This window comes from Neomonachus schauinslandi, chromosome 1 (assembly GCF_002201575.2).
Source record: "Neomonachus schauinslandi chromosome 1, ASM220157v2, whole genome shotgun sequence".
In the NCBI taxonomy this organism is placed as follows: domain Eukaryota; kingdom Metazoa; phylum Chordata; class Mammalia; order Carnivora; family Phocidae; genus Neomonachus; species Neomonachus schauinslandi.
Genome location: NC_058403.1, coordinates 211,199,466 through 211,223,384, shown reverse-complemented (window position 1 = coordinate 211,223,384; position 23,919 = coordinate 211,199,466). Strand labels below are relative to the sequence as shown.

Here is a 23,919-nt window from a genome sequence, read left to right as displayed (position 1 = left end):
AGGGATGTGGGGCTACTCACTGGCTGCCTCCATCATGCTGGCCCAGAAGTGGGGCTGCTTGTGCAGAGGGTCATCGTCGGGGCCGCTCAGCTTATAGACGTGCACGCAGGGCGGGGTGCTCACGCTGCTGTAGTGGCTGATGAACATGTCGAAGTTCTGTAGGCAGGACGGGGCGCTGAGCACTGCATGACGCGTGTCCTTCCTGACCTCCCAGTCCACTTTGGCTCCCTCTGCCCCTGTCACAACCCACTTACTGTCTCTGCCCTGTGTGCTCGCTTGTTTAAACTTTAAAACTCTTCCACTCCCATGAGGTGGGTGCTATTACCATCACCCCCATTTCACAGATAAGCAAACTGAGGCCAAGAGGAATCTGTCCCCTGGCCAGGGACCCCCGACCCCCGACACTTCCCTGGTGGTAACTGACCGACCCAGGGTCATACCCAGATCCTTCTGATGCCAGAGCCTGCTCACGTTGCTGGTTCTACAGCCCGCGGACTGCTACCAAATGCTTGCCCTGGACTGGAAGTAGCCCTGGGCATGTTCACTGCCTGACATTCTAGATCATTCTGACAGGCTAAGGCTGGGTGCCTTAATGGTGCCAGGCACATCTAGGGAGTGCCCACCTGGCTCATGGAGCAGCTGTGGGAGAAGCCGGGTGTGGTAAGGCGCACGATCTCGCCCGCCGACTCATAGCTGACCACATAGAGGTGGTGCTCCAGGGGCGTGTCCTTTGTACCTTGGAAGTACACCAGCTTCGTCTCCTCGTTGACCCAGATCTGTGGGGGCACAGGGGCTCCTCGTGAAGCAGTCCCAGGCCAGGCCTTGGACTTCCCGCGCCTCTGCTCCCACAGTGGCTGAGGGAGGGGGCTGATGCGTAGCGGAGAGACCCAGGCCCTTCTCCCTGCCCCCACAGGGAGGGCCCAGAGTTCTGTGCCCAGGACGTCTGTTCTCTCCCTAGTTGGCTTTAGCCCACCAGCTGGAAAAGAGCTAGCTGGGCGAGAAGCGCCTTGCAGACCTGGTGTGGCAGGAGGGGACAGCAATCTGAGCTCACCGCATGTCCTCTGGTAGGACTTGAAATCGGAACACCAACCCCAGACAGCCCCTTCTGGGCATGCCCAGAGCTGCGAGTGCAGAGCAGAGGGCACAGTGCCCAGGACAGAGGCTGAGGGAGGGGCTGGCCTGTGCCCGAGGGCCCATCAGCCCCCAGCCCTGGTCCCCAAGGGGTCAGCCCACCCCTCTGACCCAGGTGCTCAAGGCTAAGAAGCAGCACCTGCTTCCTGGGTGAAGCCCCATCAGACCCCAGTGTGATGTTTAGCGATGAGGCCTCGGGAAGAACAGGAAGGAACCCTGCTCTGGGGACTGGAAGAGCCATTCACTGCCTTTCTGGGGCCGACCTGGGAACATGGAGGTAAAACACTTAAAGAAGGAGTGTTCTCTGATGCAGCATTATGCTCCAGGGAACTGTTCCTGAGGGCTTCACTCGAGCGGTGACTTTAAGTGGAAGGACAAACACGCTGTGTTCTTAATATTAAAAAAAAGGCAGGGGCGCCTGGGTGGCTCAGTCGTTAAGCATCTGCCTTCGGCTCAGGTCATGATCCCAGGGTCCTGGGATCGAGCCCCACATCAGGCTCTCTGCTCAGCGGGGAGCCTGCTTCTCGCTCTCCCACTCCCCCTGCTTGTGTTCCCTCTCTCGCTGTGTCTCTCTCTGTCAAATAAATAAATAAAATCTTAAAAAAAAAAAAGTAAAAATAAAAATAAAATAAAATGCTGCTGTGGCTTTTTTTTTTTTTTTTTAACATCTGGGTAAAAACCCAGGCATGCAAGCGTCGCAAGGCCCACAGCGATGGAGAAAGGAGAGAACTCGGGCTGGCAGGTACGCCAGATGCTATGCTGGGGGCTTTGGGTTACTTTAAAGCAGGGTCCTCATCGGGGCGGTCTCCCCCCCCCCCCGCCGGGGACATTTAGCAACATCTGGGGACATCTGTGGTTGTCACACCTGGGATGGATGGGCCGGGGAGGCTGCTGATGTCCCATAGTGCCCAGGATGCTCTGATGTGGGCAGTGCTGAGGGGGAGAGACTCTGCCATAAAGATGAGCAGATCAGAGCTCCCTGAGGGTCCCATCTTACAGATGGGGAATGGGAGTGTAAGCACCCAGCACTGAGGGGCAGGGCTAGGCTGGGAGCCCAGGGGTGCCTCTTAGCAAGAATCAACCACAGCAAATGAGAAGGCAACCTTTAACCTTTTGGTACCCGACCCCCCGACTCGCCTCACAAATAGGCGGTGAAATGTGAAATCTTACACCTTGCTTCTGTTTCAACAATTTACAGGGACGTCTTTCCAAGTCAGTGACCGGGCATTCCGTCAGGTGTGGTTACGCTATCACCAACGCCCGTATCTGTGCCACCTGGACGTACCGGTATCACTCCTCTCGGGCTCACTCAAGTGTGCACTGACCACTACTTCCCACTGCGTGAGCAGCTCTATAATGCACGCATGCGTGCTAACATCTCTAATGTCTGTCTTTGGTCCAGGAGGCATTTATGCTGGAGTGAGGTAGGGATCCAGGAAGTCTGACTAAGAGCTCTCTCCATAAAATTTGGAATTTTGTACAACTGGACCCTGGTGAAGAAGCTCTGGTCAGAGGCAAGTCTTGCCACGTTTTTACGATGGTGCATCTGGGTGAGTGGAAGGTACTTGTCTCTGCAGCTGCATCTTTGTCCCCAAACCTCCTGGGGACAGACGTTGGGGCAGGCCCCAGTTGGAAGCTGCAGGACAATCCCACCGTAGACAAAGTGTCCCGTAAACTGCTCTCCCAGGGAGAGGTGGTTTCATAAGCGGGAGAAGGCTAACAGAATGCAACAGATGTACAGAGCAGCGCCCACGACCCGGACTGGGCTTGTCTCCAGCTGGCCAGAACCAGAGCCCTGTGGCCCTGGGTATGCTGGAGCAGTGGATGGAGCTGAGTGGAGCAGAGCAGGAGGCAAGCGCAGCCAGGAGGGAAGAGAGGAGCCACAGGCACATGGGGTCTGCAGGGAAGCTGGAGCGAGTGTACGCACGTGTCTGGGCACGTGTGTGCATACAGGCGTGCGTGCAGGGCGGGTGGGGAGGGTTGCAAAGAGATTCTGGTACCTTGGAGCCGTGCCTTGCCAAAACCTCCCATTCACCGCTAGTCAGCGCGATCTCCTCCTTGATGGGGCATTTAAATTCATCTGGAAGTAAGGAAAGGAAGAGGTGAAGGGGGCCCCAGGCAGCCGTGAAGGGGACTCAAAGTCCCTGAGGCCAAATTCCACCTGAGAGAACTTGTCACAGAGCCCCGTGCCAGCAGGGCCAGGTGGGAGATGAGAGTGAGCTGGCTGAGCCTCCGACGCGGGATGGAGCGGGGACCCCCCCCACTGGCCACGGGGGCTGTGTACAGGATCCAGCATCTCCCAGGGAGAACCGGACAGCTGCGTTTGTATGGGAAGCACTGATCTTAGAACCCTGCAGAGGCCAAACCATCAACTTCCGGGCTCTCGACCTGTGACCTCTTAGCACATGTTCGGATTCTGGAGAACCAGATCTGGGTTAAAACGCTTTGGCTGAGCAAAGGCTCGGCTGAGTTTTTATGACAGATTTTTTGGATTCTGGGGGGCAGATCTCACTTTTGAATTTCCGCTAGGTAAATAACTACGGGATGCCTGCTGGTGTGTGTTACAAATTTATTGAGACACTTTACGAGTGATGGCTGTTTTGTTCTGGGCACAGCTGAATCTGGGATCCTCCTGTGTCCCTCACTCACGTGGAGGCTGGACACGGCCGATCGGTCGCTCGTTCAGATCTTTTTTTTTTTTTTTAACATGGAATGCTTCGCAAATTTGCATGTTGGTACAGAGGCCCCGCTACTCTTCTCTGTATCGTTCCAGTTCTAGTGTGTGTGCCGCTGAGGACAACACTCATTCAAATCTTTACGGTGCCGTTCTTGGTCGCGCCTTCAGAAGGTGCTGGGTGGGGGGCACAACCGCACGTGGCCACCGTTAAGAGCCCTGCTTCTGCTCCATTCTCCCGCCCCTCCAGGAGGACCCGGTGCGCCCAGCGGCCGGCCGGCCACGCACTCCCCCCTTGCAGCCTCCCGGTGCAAGCCCGCACCTCTCACGGGAGGGGCTGCCAACCACACCCGCTCGGCCCTCTCTCGAGGGACCCTCCACTGCGAAGGACACCTCGCGTGGCCCGGACACACTGCCCCTGCCAGTGCCGTCCCCGCTTCTGCTGGTCCTCCAGGCTCCTGACCCTCCTCCCTCTCCCCCAGGCCCGCTGATGGCGCCTTTAAAGAACTCATGCCTTTTGGTCCAAAGTGACCAAGGTCTCGCCTTCTCGGCCGTCCAATTGTTGCCTACCAGGCCTGAGCCACGTGACGGGAAGTGCAAGCTGGAGGGCAGGTGGGCCCACACAGCGTGGATGGGAAACCTGGTGCACCCACCACAGAGGCTGGAGGGCCCCCGGGGCACCTGCCGTGAGCTCCACCCAGCGACCACCAGAGCCTGGAATGAGGATGTGCCAAGTGAGGTCTCCTGAAGTGAGATTAGGTGGTGGTGGCTAAGTCAGACAGACAGACAAACGGGAAAGCACAACACCAAGACAGCCACAGAAAACCCACCTCAGAGATGGCCTAGCCAGCCCGTGCTGACTGCTTACACCCCAGGTGACAGTGGTGACAACACCCCGAGACAGCAGTCACTCCTCTGTCCCCGTCTCACTTGACCCCCATCAGCTCGTGGCTTTGCCTGTTCCTGACCCCCGGCTTGGCTCCCGTGGACACCTCGCTCTCTCCGGTCTCCATGCCCCATGCGGCGCTGCCTCAGGCTTGTTTGTGGGCTGCCTCTGAACTGTGGGGCTCCCCTGGGGCGATCCGGCCCTGGGGGACACTGGGCGATGTCTGGGGACATGTGGGGTCGTCACGATTGTGGGTGCTCCTGGCACTGAGTGGGTGGGGGTCAGGGGCGCAATGCCCGGGATGCCCCCACTGAGGACAAGCTGGCTCAGGGTCCGCAGAGCTGGGGGGGAGAGCCCAAGGGGCCCTGGGCTGGCTCTCAGCCCACACTGCTTCCCCGCCCAGACCGGCCTGTGGTGCTCCCTCCTGTCCTGAGGCTGCGAGGCCGGAGAGGCCATCTGTGAGGACACCCACACGCCCACTGCAGATGTGTTCTGCTCGCCGGCACTCCGGGCACGCAGACCACACAGCACAGCCACTCCTGGGCACTGCACCGTGAATACCTCCAAACCGCAAATGGACGTTTCTCTCCTAAAACTGCCCCTCCCATAGTCTTTCTGTCTCACACTGACCCTCCAAAAACCCTCCATGCTCCTGTGCCTTTCCTCTTTCTCTCTCCGACCCTACATCTAATCCACCAGCACACCGTGGTGACTCAGAGATCAAAGTTCATCCAGAATCAAATCTACCTGCGTTAGCCCAGCCTGCTGCCATGACCCATCCCTGTCACCTCTCCTTGCCCCTCAGGTTGTACTCCACACAGCAACCCTAGGAATGGCTTTAAACTGATATAAGATCAATGGTAAAAGCCCAAGTCCTTCCTGTGGCCCCAACGCCCCGCATGACTTGCCTCATCCCCTCTCTGTCCACCCCTCCTCCATCTCTCCCCCTCACTCACTCTGCTCCAGCCACAAGGGCCTCCTCACTGCTCTTCCAACACACCAGGCAGCTACTGCCCCAGGACCTTTGCACAAGCTGTGCCCTCAACCTGGGATCTGTGGGGCTGCCTCTGCCACCTGTTCCAGGTCTCTGCTTCATAACACATTATCCAGAGATGATCCCTGACCTCCCATGCTAGAAAGAAGGCCCCTCACTCTCTAGCCTCTTATCCTGCTGCATCTGCCACCACGAACATCACTCTCGATTGTTTTTGCATTACTGCCCATCTCTTCCACTAGAGAGTTCCATAAGAGCAGGGATTTTCCTTTCTCTTTTTGTAATTATACCCCTGGCACCTAGAGCAGCGGTTGGCCACTTTTCCTATAAAGGGCCAGATAGCCAATATTTTCCGCTTTGCAAGATACATGTCACACCACCGTCACACTACTCAACTCTGTCATGGTGGCATGAGATCAGCCACAGACACTCCATAAATGAATGAGCGTGACCATGTGCCAATAAAACTTTATTTATAAAAACAGGCGGTGGGCCAGATTTGATCCGTGGCTGTGGTGTGCCAACCGCTGGGGTGAGACAGGCCTGGAGCATAGTAAGTGCTACACAGATACCACTGACTGAATGAACAGCTGGCTCTAATAACCCCTGCCAGGCCGTGACCGATGTTCGGGAAAGGCTGGCTTTTTCTTCTATCCTGACCCTCCCTCATGGGACTGGTCACAGGGCGGGGCCAGTGAGTAAGCAGTGCACTGAACCACAGACGGCTGACTGGGTGAGCGGTGGTGTTAGTCAGGCTTTGCTCACCTTCCCCAGGGCTGAGAGGCTCACTCCAGTCGTAGCCACTGGGCTTTAAGATGGCGGTGACTTTGTACAAGTGGCAGAAGCCAGTCTTGCACTCGTTGGCACGGATGAAGCAGAGCTCCTCCTCTCCCTCTGACTGGGGGAAGGGATAGAAGATATCATGAACCTGTCCGGGAAGAAGAGAGAGGAGGCATCAGAAGGTGGGGCTCTGACCGTTGGCTGGACTCATGTGGAGGACAAACCCAGCCCCCTGGGACTCCCGCCCTCCCTGGCCCTGCTCTGCTGGGGATCTGGGGACCCGGGCGGGTGCACACCCGGCAGCTCCCCACTCTTACGTTGATCCACACATCGGTGACCTCCTCATACACGACATGCGGCTGGACGTTCCTGGGCACTGCTCTGGCGAAGGCCATCCGCTCCTCCTCATTCTCGGTAGTGGGGATGAACAGGGCTGGGGGTAGCAGGACGAGCTGAAGCCGCTGCTGGGGCCGATCCAGGAACATAGCCCAGGCGCTGAGAAAGCAAGAGGAGAGAGAAGCTGAAGGCCTCAGGGCCCAGTGGGGGGAAGCCGGGTGACGACACCTCCCTTCCCAAACTTACGTGGGATCAGAACCATTCTTCCTTTGCCAACATTGTCTACACTTGACCAAGTAAGACCGTAGCACACAACGGTCTCCAGGCCAGCACATGCCCTCAGGGGAGCCCAGAGGGGTGATAGACCTCTATAACCCAACTAGTTTGGAAACATCTTGTGTCATTAGACCTTAGAGCTGCATTTCAAAAATGTTTGCGATTTCTGCCACATACACGATTCTTTACTTCCTGTTTTGCCCTGTACGAACAATGTTCTTTCTTTATTTTGGGGGGGAATAAATTGTTTATTCTGTTGAACAACATGAGTCTTTAAGGACTTGGGATGGAAGCAAACAGCAACTTAAAAAAAATCCTGTTGGTGGTGGTGGTGGGGGCGCTCGGCTGGCTCAGTCGGGGAGAGTGCAACTCTTGATCTCAGGGTCATGAGTTCGAGCCCCACACTAGTGTAGGGATTACTTAAAAAAAAAAAAAAAATCCTGGGCGCCTGGGTGGCTCGGTCGGTTAAGCGGCTGCCTTCGGCTCAGGTCATGATCCCGGCGTCCTGGGATCGAGTCCCGCATCGGGCTCCCCGCTTTGCGGGGAGCCTGCTTCTCCCTCTCCCTCTGCCTACTTGTGTTCTCTCTCTATCTCTCTGTCAAATAAATAAATAAAAATCTTTAAAAAAAAAAAAAATCCTGTTTGGGAGCTCTTTTGTCATTATGTTCTGTCCTCAAAACAACTGCTTTGAAACAGAACTTTGAAAAACTGAAAAAAAAACGGTATCTTTTCTAACTGTAAATGGACAACATGTTTGAGGCCTGTTAGTACTGTAGATGGGAAACCTGGATCTCTGCATGGAGACAACAACGGAGACCAAACCAGCGAGTGACGCCATAGGGACGTGCGTGTCCACCGGAGCCTGTGGCCCACCAAAGGCATGGGGCCTCCATCCAGGCTCTGGGATGAGTGTGTGGAGCTGGAGGAGCAAACTGTCTAGCAAAGAGCCAGCAGGTAGACAGCTCCGCTTTGTGGGCCACACAGTTTCTCTGGGCCGGCCCTGCCGACCTAGCGTGAAAGTCGCTACAGACGATCCGTACACAAAGGAGTGTGGCCATGTGCCCATAAAACCTGATTTATAGACACTGAAACGTGGCGTTTGGCTCACTTTCATGTGTGATGAAACACTCTCCTCCTTTAGGGTTTTTTTTTTTTTTTTTTTTAACCCCTGATCATTCAGAAGCACGAAAGCCGTTCCCGGCTCATGGGCTAAAAGAAAACGGGCGTCAGGCCCAATCTGGCCTGCGGGCAGCGGTCTAGGGCCCCGTTTAGAGAGGTTCGTCCTCATCGTGGCAGGAGGGTTACCACGTGAGTGACAAGGAGTGACAAGGAGATCCCTCCGTGTCCTGCTGACACTCACTGCTTGCCGTCCCGGGTCCACCCGGCCCTGGCGATGTACTCCACCCTGGGGAAGAGCGCACTAAAGGGCTGCACCAGCTCCTTCTCCTGTGTCGCCACGACCTAAAGGGAAAGCAGACTCGGGTCACACTCTGGCCTGACCACATGCTGCCCAGGAGGAGACGGGCGCTTCCGCAGCAGACACGGTGCCCCCCGGACCCCTATGTCGGAGTCCTGACTCCTGGCGCCCCCCAAATGGGGCGGGATTCGGAAACAGGGTGGTTGCCGGTTTCATCAGTTAAGGTGGTACTGGAATAGGGTGGTCCCAATCCAAAAAAGGAGGTGGTCGCCTTATGGAGCGTGGATCCCAGGGCCAGAGGGGCAGAGATGCCTTGTGGCAAAGCGCAGGGAGAAGGCAGCCATCTACAAGGCAAGGAGAGGGGCCAGGAACAGATTCTCCTTCACGGCCTCGCAAGGAGCAGGCCCTGCCCACACCTTCCTACCAGACTTTCAGCCTCCCGAGCTGGGAGACGATACACTTCTGTTGTTTAAGCCCCCAGGATGTGGTACTTGGATATGACAGCTTGTGGGCTGGAACCCGAGGGCTCTGGTCTGGACTGTCACTACAGAGCCGGGTGGCCCTGGGCAACACGACTTGCGGCCGCTGCAGCTTCCTAGGGGGCTCAGGGTGGCACGGCCTCCAGAGGGCCGACGGGAGAAAGGCAGGCAGGGCCTCAGCGTGGCCCCCACCCCCACATCCCCCTGCTGCCCGGTCCCCAGCTGGCGCCACCCACGGCCACTCAGGACCCTGCTTGTCTGACGGGCCAGGCACCACTTGAAACAACTGGGAGGGGCTCAGCAAAGCCACCTAATGTCAGGTGTGTGTACAATCTGCCAGAACATTTGGGTAAAGAGTGGAGGAGGGGTTTGGTTAGGGCCTTATCATTCCAAAACCAAGACCTAAGCCCCCAAATCATGAAAATAAGGATATCTAATGCTTTTTGTTGAAACCTCAAACAAAAAGTCATTCTGACAGAAATGTGCAAGAGCGTCCTCAGCTTGTCTGAGTGCTCTAACCTCTGGCGTGTGGGTGTTTCCCTTCTGAGGCCCAGCACCTTCCTCGGTCATAGCCTCTTTTGCCCTCCTGGCTGTGGGGTCCTGACCAAGTGCTCCCTGAGTGATGAGGACACTTGTCCTGACCCCAGGTGACACAGAGAAGTGTCTGGAGCACTGACCATTCCAATGAAGTTATATGCGAGGATCTACCCAAATGCTGGGGAGAGGGAATGGCCAGTTCAGAGGTCGAGTCCCCTGGATGACTACCCAATGGGGCTCTCTGTTCTGGAAACCCTTACGGGACCTTCTGCTCAAAGGTGTTCACCAGCATCGCCTCCTCATGCGGAGGCAGGGGAGGCCGGGCTCACTGCTCAGTGTTGAGACGGAGGCTGAGTGACGGAGTGCCTTTTCAGGTTCAGTTGGCCAAGGAGAGCACGTGCCCTTGGAACGGGGGCAAGTGGCCTGCTGAGGCCGCCCACCTGCCCACTTGTCTCCAGCACCTCCCCCAGCCCCTCCTCTCCTCCATCCAGAAGCTTCTCCTGGGCACCCTGGCCATTCTCACCTTGCCCTGACTATCAGTCTGAAACTCGGCCAGCTTCAAGGCGATCTTGGGATTCTTGCTGCCTGCAGAAATGAGAGGGAGGTGAATCCAGCAGGTGTCTGGGATGGACGTATGGGGCAATGCCCCAGCAAGGCAACAAAGCCATTGTGGGAGGGAGGGGGAGGAAGGGACCGGGTGTCCGAAGGTCTCTCCGTGGGTGCGTCGTCACCCCTCTGGTCCAGGCACAAAGCGCCTCAGGCAGGCCTTCCTGACTTTGGACCTGGACCTTGTTCCTGACAGTGCTGTGACAACCATCTTCACCATTTAAGAACATGACCCTGTGCCGGGGGGAAGGTGGGTCGAGGAGGGACACGAGCATTAAGGAACATGCCTCCTTGCCTCGGAGAGCTTGAAACAAGTTGGTGGCAAAAACAGGACACATCCACAACAGAACCATCAACGACGCAGAAAGGTGGCCACGTGACTCAGCCTGGTCCTGAGCTGTCGGGAGGCAGGTGGCTGATTGGCTGGGATGGCCAAGTGGCACTTTCAAGAGGTGGGTTGGGGTCAGGCTCCAGCTATTTCCGTGACCAATCCTGCCTGTGGCCTGCATGGCTCTAGCTACCTGGGCGGGGAGCATCTGAGTGTCAGCTCTCCCGTTGGTCCCACCGTGGGAGAGGGGCAGGGAAAGCGGACATTTCCCACTGACACCAGGGGTTGGAGACGCCCTGGAAAGCTCTGTCAGGCACAGCACATAATAGGGGCTTACCGCATGCTTCCAAGGAGGTCAGAAACAAGCTGAATGTGACCCGCATGTGTACTGTGCAAATCACTAAGTATTTTTAAGTAATTCAAAGAATGTTTAAGAAGTAGGCTGTTTCCTGGAGAAATTTGGACTTCTGGCCTCTTGAGAAATGGGGCAAACTTGAATCTGTATTCTCACAACGTGACAAGTGCCCGACATGCCCTTGGATAGGGCCTGCACCCCTTCACCCCCGCCCGTCCCCCACCGTCTCCTGCATCCCGAGGCAGAGGGCAGGTACCATCCATCGTGGCCCCGGTCCTGCTATTGTTCTCGAGCCCAGCCTGCTTCTCTGGGTCCTGTGGGGAATCCTGGTTGGGACATGCCTCCTCTGTGAGGCCCAGACCGCTGCCCTGTGCCCTCACCTGTCCTGGGGTATCGGTAGGAGTCCGTCTTCCTTTCTTCTAGTGCGGGAGAGGGCACGTGGATGATTTCCACCTCGGACTCATCAACTTCCTCGTACAGGATCCGTAGCGTCTTGCAGCCTTCTGAACCTGGGAAGGGGCGGGGAAGCTGCTGGGGGTGCTCTGCATCCCTGCTGCCGCCCCCCCCCCTTCTCCTGCATGCTTGGGGCACTCAGCTCTACCACAACAGGGCCCAGACGAGAGCATGAGCCTTAGGGCTAGAAGCCCAGCTCCACCGCTTACTAGACCATAACCCTGTCACATCTCATCCTAGGGCCCGTTTCCTCACCCTGGCAATGGGAATGAGAACTGAGCTGGTCCCAGCACAGAATGGCATGGGAGGTGGCCCTATGGGGTGTTACAGGATGAACTGCATCCTCACTGAATTCCTGTGTTGGGAGCCCCCAGAACCTCAGAATGGGGCTGGATTTGGGGAGAGGGCTTTAGAGAGACAACCAAGTTAACATGAGGTCATTAGAGTGGCCCTGATCCAATGTGATTGGTGACCTTATAACAAGAAATGTAGACACAAATACGCAGAGGGATGACCACGTGAGGACGCGGGGAGAAGACAGCCGTGTGCCCGCCAAGGAGAGCGGCCTTGGGAGGAACCGGCCCTGCCGACACCCTGACCTCAGACTCCCCGCCTCCAGGACCGGGACAGTAAATGCCTGCTGTTGAGCCATCCCATCCGTGGGGCTTTGTTCTGGCGGCCCACACAGAGTAACACTTGGGGCCTGGCTCAAGAAGGCTGAGGATAAAAACCATTATGAAAAGTGCATGAATCACCGGGTGGTGACACTTTAGACTGGAATGCGGGGCTGGCGGGGCTGACATCATGGGGAAGGAGCCTGTGGCCATTCCTTCTAAGGCTGCTGAAAAGGAACCCTGTCTCTACAGTTTCCTGTACCCTCACCTATGACTCCCCACGGATGGACCAGGGATGCCTCCAGAACCAGCGGCCCGGCCCCACCCAGCAGAGCCCTGGAAGGGCTGAGGGGCTGGCCTGAGGCCACATGGTTTGGGACTGGCTGCTCAAAACCAGTGCCTAGGACTTCTGTGTTCGTCCGCTCTGCAGAGAGGATTCCTGGGCCTCAAACTTTGGCACTCTTGGGTTGCTGTGGTCTAAGAAAAGCCCTGTTCCTCCATGTAAGACAGCACAGGAGGCAAACATGGCTGTGGGGTCTGGGAGAGGGCCACACCGCGGGGCTGATGGCTGTAGCATTCGGGGGGCTTCCTCAAAGGGGTTTTGGAGCCACGCCAGCATAGCAGAGAAAGGACCTGTGAGACCATCTAGGCCAGTGGATCTCGACCGGGGGCCATCCCGTGTGGTTGTCAGAACCTGAGTAACACCTCAAGTAGAGGTCAGGGACGCTGCTCAACAGCCCACAGTGCCCTGGGCGGCCCCCAGCAGAGAAGGATCTGGCCCCGATGTCCAGAGCGCCGAGGGAGAGACATCCTGCTCTTAGCCAATGACCTCGTTCTACTGACCAGGATAAAGCAGTCCCACGCTTCAAGACCGCAGGGAGCCACGGGCTGAATGACCTGACCCAGGGCCCTCTTTCCGGAGGCATGGGCCACAGGGGCGCAGGCAGCGCACTGAAGCCCCCGGAGCCAGGCAGAAGGACAGGGCACGGCGGTCAGCCCCGTCGGCTCCCAGCAGCATCCGCACGCCTCAGGTGCCTCTCTGACGTAGCGACCCCTCCTCCTGGGAGCCGACCTCGGTTTGTGTGGTGCTGGCTGTGTTCCAGCACCAGATTCAGTGTCTCGCTTCTACTGATGGTTAGGACTGTAAAGGCTTCCCTTTCAGTCAATTTAAGGACGAGGTGAGCTGAACTCAAGGCAGTAGTGCGCGGCAGACAGGGCTCTGACACGGCCGTGCACCCCGCTAAAGCTCCCCGAGGCTCCAAGGCCACGGAGAAATCAGTGAGTGGCACATAGGCCAGAAACAGGTCCTCCACCCTTAGAAGACGGACCTGGCTCGACTGAATACCAGCCCCGTAGTATGTGGGCAGAGAAAGAGATACAAAAGGACCTGCGATCTGGCTTCCTCCATAAGCTGCTGGCAAAACCCATCGAGACTGAAGCTGTGTGCAGCTTCGGCTCAACTCTCTCACTGCTCGAACTTTCTCAAGATGGTAGGATTTGTGATCCTTGGCACTGGGGACTGTTTGGGGCTGATCATTCCCTATGGGCAGAGCTGACCTGGCCACTGCACGATGCTGAGCAGCAGCCCCGGCTCCTCTCCACTCCATACCTGTAGCCCCCAGTTGTGACAATGACAAATGTCCCCAGACGTCACCCAGCGTCTCCTGGGGACAGAACTATCCCTGGTTAAGAACCACTGAGAACCTCCCAGGAGGTCAGGATATATATACAAAGATGTGCGTTGTGGCATTGTTTACGACACAAAGCAAAAGCAAAACCAAAATCTGGAAACAACCAAGAACTAATTTAAACCAACTGTGGTCCCCAGGGACAGTTACTCTCATCCAAGTTCCCTGTGTGCGGACTGCAATGCACTGAAGGTTCCTGCTCCCCAAATTCAAAATGTCAAATCCTATCCCAAAGTGATCAGCCACTCGGGGCTGTGGGGCCCTGTCACAGCAGCCTGAATGGCTTGGGACACTAACACTGATAGAAAGGTGGCTGAGGTTTGTTTTAGGAGAAAAGAGCAAAGAGCAGAAAAGCAAGTAGACTGTGGCTCTGGTAATAAAAGGGACACTTAGGGAAGCGCTTTTACAAACGCAAAGGTGCCTACCCTCCCAGGAGGCCGTGGGGCACCACCAGTAGCCAGTGAAGCGGTCGAATTCTTCCTGGATGACGAAGGTGGCCACGCCTGCAGACCTGGGGTCATCGAGGACGCTGGGTGAGCCTGGATGGGAAGGGAGCCGGATGGGGTGAGGAACACAGTGCAGAACAGGCCTTTGCCCCCAAGCACTGCGGACATTCGAGGCCGGAGCATCCTACGGGTGAGGGCGTCGGGCGCACTGTGGGATTGACCTGCATCCCCACGCCCACTTGATGCCAGAAGCGTCCTCAACCAGCATGACAGCCAACAATGTCTCTGAACGTGGCCAGCATCCAAGTGGCCTGGGCTGAGCAGCTTCGGTTTAGAGAGAGGGTGCTGGGGCTGTGGGGCAGGATGGGGGCCAGGTGACCGGAGGCCATGGCCGGTGCAGAGCTCCACACACATATACCAGAGGATGAGGTCACTTCTGGGGAGCAGGGGGTGAGGGAAAACCCAGGAAGCATGTGAGATCTGAGCCTGACCGGGCAGAGTCAAACAGGAGGGCGGAGGTGGAGGGCCCGCAAGAGCAGAGAGGCAGAATAAGCGTCTGGTGGGGGAAACAGGCCACCGTGGCCGACTCCTATAGAGGAGGCCAAAAGCCAGGCAGCTGGGCCACGGCAGGACCACATGGGAGGGTCCAGGAAGCTGCTTAAAGCCTGGGGGTAATGGAGCAGGAATGGGGGCCTCTCCAGGAGCTGTGCCAGTGGCCACGATAACCGTCCACACGAGTGCTGCAGGTCCCCATCCCCCCGGGGCCAGGAGCACGCCCCCCCCACCCCGCCCCCACTGGCCTCACCTCTGTGGCAGAAGGTCAGCCGCCGCTCCTCGCCTGTCTCGATGTTGGCCACCCACAGGTCATTGCTGTTGATGAAGGAGAAGAAGGCGGGGTCGGCAGGGCAGATCTTGGGGTCCATCCGGGGCCCGGTGCACTGGGTCTTGATTTCCAGGGGCTTCATGGGAGACACCTGGGGACACAGAGGCCTGGCTCAGGGGGACAGGAGGCTGCCCAGCCCCCCACCCCACCCGCGGCCAGTGACCAGGGCTCACCATGAAGCCATTCTTGCCCCCGTCCCGACAGTGGAAAAGGCTGTTGCTGGCCTGGAAGAGGAAGAGGCCGCTCTCACTGTGGAAGTCGTAGGAGGTGATGCCGAAGACCCCCAAGCGCTTCCGCTCCCGAAGGAGCTCCTCCTCCCGAGAGTAGACCCCATGGTGGGGAGTGGCCTGGGGACACATAGAACGGTGCCACGTCAGCAGTGCAGCCAGGGGCCCCAGCACCCTGGCCGTGGATCCTCTGGTCTGGGCATTCCTGAGAGGAGTCTGCCGATCTGCCTGCGGTCCAGGCCAGGGAGAACTCTGCCGAGCAGAGCTGTTCAGGGCAGCTCCCAGGGGGCCCGAGCGGGCCCGAGCCTAGAGCCTGTGATGGTGCTCAGCAGGCTTGGGGTAACGGGGCAGGCTGACCGGTTCTGGGCTCACTGGAGACTTCCTCCTCTCCTGGCCCATCTCTGGGCTTTCTCGACCCACGTTTGTCCACAGAGCCTCTCCAAGACAGACAGAGCTCTCCCCTACCCACCGGCACGGAGGGCCACCCAAGGGGTGCTGTCTCCTGGTCCCCAGCGCCAATCCCTCCTGCCTGGATCACCATCCTGTCCAGCCAGAACTTTTAGTGAACCCACCCACCGCCACCCGTTCCTGCTCTCTGCATAGGGGGAGCGGGGCAAATTCAGGACCACCTGACCACCCACCCACCTAACCCTGGGGGGCGTCTAAGCAGGTAGACTACCGTGGACACCACGCAGCATCCCTGAGGAGAATTCTGAATAAGACGTGGAGATGCAAGGAACGTTAACAGCCAGAAACGCATTTTTGAAAAGCAGAACCTGAAGCACAACGAACCCCATGCTTGGTCGGCTTGGGGCCTCCCAGGGACGGCAGAAATGAGAGCTGTCATATCAGCGCAGAGAAATCCAGAATGTGCCCCCACCCCGTACTGTCACACTGCTTTTACAACCAGAAAGAAGTCAACCTCAGCGGACGCAAAGGCAGCCTCGTCCCTCCCCAGCCAAGGCGAGCTGACTTTGGATGATGTTAATTATTAGCCCAGTCCCCATCAGAGGGCCTTGGCAGGATTGGTTCCAAGTCTTTGGTGAGGCATCGAAAAGGAAGAGATGTTTCTGATAAGAGCTCTTATCAGAGCACACACTCTGGGGCTTGAGAAGAGTGGGGAGGAGGGGAGGGAGGCCCACACGCCTCTCCACAGGCTCTGCACTAGCTGCCAGGCTGGGGCCACTTGGGGGCTGAGAGCCCAGGGAAATGCGTGGGGCCTCCCTTGCCCATGGGTGAGGCCCAGGGCGGCTCCTGCCAGAGCCCTGCACCGTGCAGCTCACCTGGAAGTGATCCAGCATCTGCTTCCAGGACAGGAGCAGCAGGGCCTCTTTCCGGACCTTCCTGGGAATCTCCGAGTAGAGGAGGGAGTTCTCGCGGCTGCCATAGGGCATCCCTTGGGGACAAGAGAGAAAAACCAGAATGGGGGACCTTGCCCAGGACAGGGAGAGGGTCTTGGGCCAGGACCCTGGCTCCCCATGGCTGGCCCCAGCTGGTTCCGCTTCAACCTCCTCCTCCCAGTGTGTTCTGGCGGCACACCCCTCCCCACGGACGCTCTGACCCTGGGTGCAAGTACGTTAGCAACAGTAATGGGGTCTTCTACCTCTGAGATGTCTGCACGAGTACCCTGTCCAAAGTTACTGAAGGAATAGCACGCAAGAGAACAAAAGGGAGGCCAGTGAAACCTGCCTCTCAACAGGCTACGCTCTGGTCTGTTAGAGGCTTTTGCTGGGGCCAAGAACTAACACAGGTTTAGAGGAAGAGCAAACGTACGCAAGGGAGCTGGGAAACGTGCATCTGACCAGCACTCTCCCCTCGGCACTACGGACGTGGGGCTGGGGCGCTCTCTGGGGGGGCGCTGAGTGGCCCCTCCAGCCCCCATGCGCTCGATGTCAACTCAGTGGTGACAACCACAGATGTCCCCAGACATCACCCACTGACCTAACCTAACCTCGTACAGGAGGACAGGAGCGGCCTAGCGAGGATGCTGTGTGAATGCAGCAGCAGGAAACAATGCCCGTCACACGGTGCCTGAGACGGGTCACTCGGAGAGACGTGGGCCTATTTTGGCAGTAAGTCGCCGTGTCTCACGTTCTTCCCTCTCTCAGGTGTGTCTTATTGTCAAAGGTGCTGTCATATTCTTAGTGGCAAATAAAAAGACGCCTATTTCCCCGCTGGTAGTCTTTGACTCGACGGATGACGGCAGGGCTGTGGTTCACGGGCGAACGACGGACTGCAGGAAGCCCAAGTCCCCTTGGTCCTGAGTTTCTCCAGGAGGAAGACTCCATGTGATGCCGGCCTCTCTTCAGGACCGCCTCCCCCATGCTCTCGCGCTTATGAGGAGGGTACGGGAGGCCCCACGCTCGGCACCTCCAGGGCTAGAGCCCGACAGCTAACGTCTGCTCCCTTTACAGTTAGCTCAACAGGCAGCTTCTCCACACGGCAACCCACGTGGTGTTTCCACTTATGATCCAACTGGCACGTGAAGTATAATTAGTAAAAGAATGTATTTAAGGGGGCGCCTGGGTGGCTCAGTTGGTTGAGCGACTGCCTTCGGCTCAGGTCATGATCCTGGAGTCCCTGGATCGAGTCCCGCATCGGGCTCCCTGCTCGGCGGGGAGTCTGCTTTGCCCTCCAACCCTATCCCCTCTCATGTGTTCTCTCTCATTCTCTCTCAAATAAATAAAATCTTTAAAAAAAAAAAAAAAAGAATGTATTTAAGGGAAAACACGAGGTTAATAAGATTTCCTTTGGAAACTGATTTAGGGAAAACGCAGAGGTCACGTAGATGTGCAGGTGGGCAACGATCATGATCCCACGTCTAGGGTCCCTGGATGCCGTGCGGTCCCGCTCCCTCATCCCCAGCTAGAGGCGCAGGCGCGTGACGCTACCTGTCCGGGCCGCCCACGGGGCGTCCTTCCTTCTCGAGGTCACACAACTACTGGGGACGAGAATCCTGCGGTGCATGATCCCATTTGTGTGCACTGTCCAGAAAAGGCAACTCCAGGGCGGCAGGATGTGGACTCATGATTGCCAGGAGCTGGGGGCACGGGGAGGGGAGCGATGCCTAATGGGCCCCGAGTTTCTTTCGGGAGTGATGGAATGTTCTGGAATTAGACACTGGTGACAGTACGAGAAGCCACTGAGTAGTGAGCTTCAGGTGCTGGGAATTAGACCTCGTGAAAGAGAATGGTCATGGAGCAGCGTGCAGGGCTGGGAGGCAGCAGCCGGAGCTCTGGACGGCCCCTGTCCTCGGGGCTCTGGGGGAGAGCCAGGGCTTTCCAAACAGGAAGTCAACAGTGCGGCCTTGCCAAGGACATCGGAGCCACCTCCTCTACCCAGCAGCTTAATAAGCGATGCCACCAAATGGCACAAGCCAGCACATTCCCTGTGTTGTCACGGTGACACTGGGTGTCCAAGCCTAGGGTCTGACTTCTGCTGTCCCTGCCCCTCCCCTGCCTTCCCTGACCAGCTCCGCCCCAGCCCCCAACATCCACGAGGGTGGCAGGTGGCCCAGGTCTGCGCAAGCACCATTTCCGTCACCGTGCACTGTGGCCTCGGCAACCAGCCTGATGGACACATGACTCCCGCTGGGCCCGGGCTCTCCTCTAGGTCACGAGGACACAAGAGGCCTCTCTTCCTTCTCAGGGACTCCCCGAGTTGTCCCACAGTCTTTTGTCCTACACGAGACACCCGTTTGCAGGGGGACCAGCCGACCCCGTGGAGCGGGGGAGCTGCCATCATCCCATCTTCCTGGCAATGGAAGTCCTTCTCTGTTCATCTGTCCTGTGCACCAGACGTCATCGTGCACATCTGGAAGAGCCTTCCCTGAGCCTGGGGTGATTGGCTCCACATGCACACAGTGGCAAGCCTGGTGCCCACCGAGAAGGCAGGGGCTCCCAGGGGAAGCACGGGGGCAGGCTGCACGCTGGGCCTGGCCCGTGGAGGCCCTTCCTGTCCCAACCATAAACACCTGGTGGCTGCTAGCATTCCCTTGGGGGCTGCGCCAGCATAACGACCACCGTAAATACATGGGGGCTTCAGGGAGGCTGGCCCCCAGAACTCAGACGAGAGGTGGAGGCCAAGGGTACCCTGCAGGTACTGAGGGACACGGAAGGATCAGCTCAAGGGTGAGCAATGTCACCCCAAAAGAGGCAGGATGGCTCTGAGATGCCCTAGAAAGGTTCTGGGGTCTCTGCCAAGTCCACAGCCCTTGTCTAGAGCTGCCCCCTACCCACTGTGGTAGGCCTCCTGCAGTCTGCAGGGACCCACTCACCCCAACCCCAGACACACGCACAGGCTGCAGACAAACAGACATCTGATCTACGATGAACCCGTCTGGTTCCCTCTCCCAGAAGTCTGGAGAGAGCTCATCCATTTCTGCTGGTGGCCAGAACCCGAGACGGGTAACCCTGGGAGTGTGGCAGCGGGAGGCAGGAGGGCAGTGAGGGGGCGATGTACAGAGAGGAGCACGTGCCGAGCAGACGCCCGGGCCCCACGCGGCTCCAGGTTCTCAGGGCCATGACATGAGGCACGGGGTCGGGGGGCTCCCTGACACAACCCTGTGTCCTTCCCATGAGGTGCCCCTGGTGGCTCGAACTAGCTCAGAGGGTTTCTGTCCCTTTCAGCAGCTCTGTGGTTGGCTAAACAATGGCCCCCAGATGCTCAGGTCCTAATCTCAGAGCCTGTGACTGTGATACCTTCTGCAGCAAGAGGGACTTTGCAGATGGGATGAAGTTCAGGCTCCGGAGCTGGGGAGAGTAGCCCGGATTACCCAGCTGGGCCCAGTGGAATGTGTCCCTGTAAGGGAGGCGGGAGAGTTTTCAGACACCCGGCGGCCAAGACAGCAGCAATAAGCCGCAAGCCAAGGAGTACCGGGAGCCTCCAGAACTCAGAAGAGGCAAGGAACCCATTCGCCCCTAGAGCCTCTGCAGGGAGCATGGGGTGGCCTTGCTGACACCTTGATTTTGGCCCAGAGACACGGATTTTGGACTCCAGATCTCCAGAACTGTGACAGGCTACATTTCTGTTGATTTTTTTTTTTTTTTTTTTTTTTTTAAAGATTTTCTTTATTTATTCACGAGAGATAGAGAGAGAGAGAGAGGCAGAGGCAGAGGGAGAAGCAGGCTCCCCGCGGAGCAGGGAGCCCGATGCGGGACTCGATCCCAGGACCCTGGGATCATGACCTGAGCTGAAGGCAGACGCTTAACCGACTGAGCCACCCAGGCGTCCCCATTTCTGTTGTTTTAAGCCACCGAAGTTGGTGGCGATTTGTGACAGCAGGAGCCCCGGGAAACTCTTCCAAGTACCCTGCCTGGGACGCCAGCCTGAGCTGGAGTTGGCGAGGGTGGAACACTGTGCTGGGGGGTCCCAGGATCGTGGGGAAGACAGAAGCAGCGGCCATCACAGCCCACGAGTCCTGGCCGCGTGTGACCCCGGGAGCCACGCCCCCTCAGGTGAATGACACGTGAAGCCCCCCCCCGCCCACCGCCCCCCGGCCAGAGCTGGCAAACCCTTTCCCAGAACGTGCGTATTGTCGGCTTTAGGGGCCATACAGCCTCGGGTGTCGCGGCGCCCGGAAGCAGCCCTAGACGGTACAATGGCGCAGAAATGAACGGGAGTGGCTGGGCGCCGGTGAAACTTTATGTACAAAGCGGGCAGCCGCCGCTCACTGAGCCCTGACCTAGACCCCTCCTCTTCTAACTCCGCGCCCACCAGACCACCGTGTGGCCTCCACATGCCTCTCTACGGAGAGGGGCTGTGTCAACTCCGGGAAGGGGAGAGCCACGCGGCACCCACGGCGGTCGCTGCTGGCGCCCTCGGCCGGGGTCATCTCTGTGCAGAGGACAACCTGCATTCACGGGTGTCACCACCCCTCACCCCAACCCTGACGGAGGGCCCGGCCGGTGCCGGCATCGTCCCCGGAGCTGCGGGTCCGCAGAGGCCGGTCGGGCCCTCGATGTCGAGTGGAGAGCCGAGACTGCAAACCTGCCCCCGGGCACCAGTCGTGTGTCGTGCCGCTTCCAAAGGAATGTGCTCAGCACGGTTCCCGCGGGCCCTGGCAGACCTTCGGGCGAAGCAAGGCAACGTTCACTTGCTCCATAGATACTCGCTGTCCACCTCCCAGCAGCCAGGCCCGCATGAGGCGTCACCGATGCCGTGAAGCTCTCACCTGGCCAGTGGGGAACATACACCTGCCAACGACCGCAGGTGGTGTACAAAGGGCTGCTGACAGGGCACACGCCGAGAAGGAACTCACTAGCAGTTCACGTGCTTATCCAGGTATTTCGGGCGGGGATGGCAAGCCCATGGCCGCCACCCTCTGGTATTAGCTCGCGGCACGCACGGTACACAGTCGTGGCACCTTTCCTTGAGCCTCAGGGTCCGGGCTTGCCGGCGTCTCCCACTGCTAGGAGTCATTCACCGGTCCGGCCCAGGCGGCTGGGAAATGACTCAGGGGGACAGGTCCAGCCATCCGGGACTGGAGACAACCTCAGGGGCTCAGAGCCACGTTCAAGGCCCAACCTCAGTACTGCTGCAACAGCGGACCACCCTCTGCTCCGCTCACCTACACACCTGACCCCCCGGGCACCTTGTGCCAGACCTTCACTGTAAACAGATGTCACCGTGGGTGGCGTGGCCTCGTGGGACATTTTGCCCAGGGCCAGGCCCACCTTTTTGGACCTTCTAATAGGACCAGCTGGCCTCTGGAGACAAGGGAACTTGGTAAGAGTGTCCCAGAAACCCTGCCACGGTCAAGGGGGCCTGTGGGGTCTGAGGGCAGCTGGAGGGCTTACCTAGGTAGTAGAGGCGGTGGGAGTGGGGGCTCGACTCGTCCGTCTTCTGCACGAACTGGAAGTCGTGTGGAGCCTTGTTGACGATCAGGCCTGAGTTCTTGCGGCTGCTGTGGATGATGTTCCGGAGCCCGTCCCACGAGTGCTTCTGCACCTGGAAGCGGGATGCCGGGTCCTCCATCTCGACCACGTCACCCCGGTCAGACACTGCTGCCCCGGTGGCCATCCTCTCTGTCCCCTCAGAATTCAGTGAGAAGCTATGAGCAGGAGGGGACAGGGTGGGAAGACAACGATACCCAAGTTTCACTTACAAGTTGCCCCCTTGTCAGACACTCCCGACCCCACTGACAAGCCCCAACCCCGTGCCACCTTCCCAGTCCCCCTAAATATGTCCCAAATTATTCTCTTTCCAACAACCACAAACAGTTCTGGATCCAAGCCGCTGCCACCTCTGATCGCAACAGACCCCATACATCCATTGCAAATCTGTTCCCGTTGCTTAAAGCTCTTTCTTGGTTTCCCACAGCCCCTGGGGTAAAAACCAGTTCTTGTCACAGCCTTCAAGGCTCTCTGTCCTCTGACCCCTGCCAGTCTCTCAAACCTCAACCTCCCTTTATCAGTCCTCCAGCCAAAATGGCCTTCTCTCCACTCCCCAAACAGGCCAGACTCCTTTCTACCCCAGGGCCTTTGCATTTGCTTCTTTTTCTGCCTGAAACTTTTCCCCTCTCTTTGCTTGGCTAACTTCTAATCAGATCTCAGTGTAAGTATCTGGCGGGTCCTCAGAAACTTTCGATGACCATCTATACCAAAGCCGGTCTCTCCAATAGTCTTCCACACGCTCCCCCGCCCCCTTGCCCCTGCCCTCACAGCATTTGTCACAATGGTTGGTTGTTGATCTCCTAACCCCTTCACAGCAGTGTCCCCAAAACTTCATGAGGTCCCTGGCTCCCAGCAGGCATTCTACAGAGGGCCGTGGAATGACTATCTTGTATTAAGCCCGCTGGGAGACACTCACTCACGTGCAAAGAACTGAGCATAAAGAATTAACTGGTAAAGCCCATCACCCGTGCCCTCTAGCTAGCTGGGGATCCGGCATGGCAAACTCTCGTGCCTCGCCAGAAGGGCTCAGAGAAACAGGCAGCTATGTGCAGGCAATGGGAGAACCCCAGATGAGGGGATGGATGCCCCTCAAGACAGCCCCCTCTCCTCTCTCCTCTACTTCCCCGAGCAGCTGTGGCCAAGGCGCCCTCCCTCCCTTCTCCCACCCTTGCTGTTGAGCACACTTCTTGACCGGACTGGACTAGCCAGGCAAATATTTGTCTTAGGGAAATCTAAACACAGCCACAGTGACCTGGTTCTGGAAGAGCCGGGGTCTCTAGTGAGCCAGCCAAAGTGAGCAGGGCAGCCTCCCTTTCCTCCGTGGGCATCGAATGGACTAAGGCCTTGCTGGACTAAGGCACTCCTCATGCTCCGGGATTAGCAGCTTTGCTTTGCGGGCGGAGTTTGGGGTTCACTGGTCAGAAGTGGGAATTGCTACTGCTAGACCCACGGGCAGGGACAGCACAGGCCAAGGCTTTAGAGAAGCAGCAGGCAGAGCTGTGCCCGCCCTTCACACAGGTGCCCTCTGATTCCCAGAAGGCCTTGCCCCCTGCCAGTAAGAGAGTCTGCCACCCCCCCCCACCCCCCCCCCACCGGCCCAGAGTCTCCATCACAGGAGAAAGACACCTGCAGGCTGCTTCAAGAGGCAACGGGAGAGAGACACTTCTGAGCACGGCCTCTGTGGGCCAATTTCAGAGTCCCCTTTCCAACATGACCCTGGATCAGATGAGAGGCAGAAATGCCTCCCTTGCTCAGTCCTATGTGACCCAGCCAGGGCTGGGTGGGGGGGCGGGGAGGCAGGGGGAGCACAGCAAGCCAGGGCTTCTTGCCCCCCAGCCACAAAAAGAACACTCAGTCCAGTACTTCCTACGGTGGCTTTGAAGAGGCAGATCACAAGCCAACAGAGCATTCAGGGC

General features: G+C 57.9%; 1 protein-coding gene and 1 pseudogene across 2 annotated transcripts in view; both read right to left on the bottom strand.

Annotated features, from left to right (window-relative positions):
- The window catches only part of DPP9 (dipeptidyl peptidase 9), a 39,745-nt gene that overhangs the window by 10,309 nt on the left and 5,517 nt on the right, over positions 1 to 23,919 (bottom strand). Inside the window, exons 4-16 of one of the 2 annotated variants that reach the window (XM_021705005.2) lie at positions 21,908 to 22,161; positions 16,394 to 16,506; positions 15,057 to 15,230; positions 14,806 to 14,974; positions 13,980 to 14,093; positions 11,180 to 11,308; positions 10,034 to 10,095; positions 8,438 to 8,538; positions 6,783 to 6,960; positions 6,451 to 6,613; positions 3,132 to 3,211; positions 624 to 776; positions 21 to 156 (exon numbers count right to left, since the gene is read on the bottom strand). In XM_021705005.2, the coding sequence (XP_021560680.1) occupies positions 21 to 156; positions 624 to 776; positions 3,132 to 3,211; positions 6,451 to 6,613; positions 6,783 to 6,960; positions 8,438 to 8,538; positions 10,034 to 10,095; positions 11,180 to 11,308; positions 13,980 to 14,093; positions 14,806 to 14,974; positions 15,057 to 15,230; positions 16,394 to 16,506; positions 21,908 to 22,161 (1,826 nt within the window). The remainder of the gene's footprint in view (positions 1 to 20; positions 157 to 623; positions 777 to 3,131; positions 3,212 to 6,450; positions 6,614 to 6,782; positions 6,961 to 8,437; positions 8,539 to 10,033; positions 10,096 to 11,179; positions 11,309 to 13,979; positions 14,094 to 14,805; positions 14,975 to 15,056; positions 15,231 to 16,393; positions 16,507 to 21,907; positions 22,162 to 23,919) is intronic. The other variant, XM_021705002.1, reaches the window with a different exon arrangement.
- LOC123327000 lies at positions 3,833 to 3,931 on the bottom strand (annotated as a pseudogene).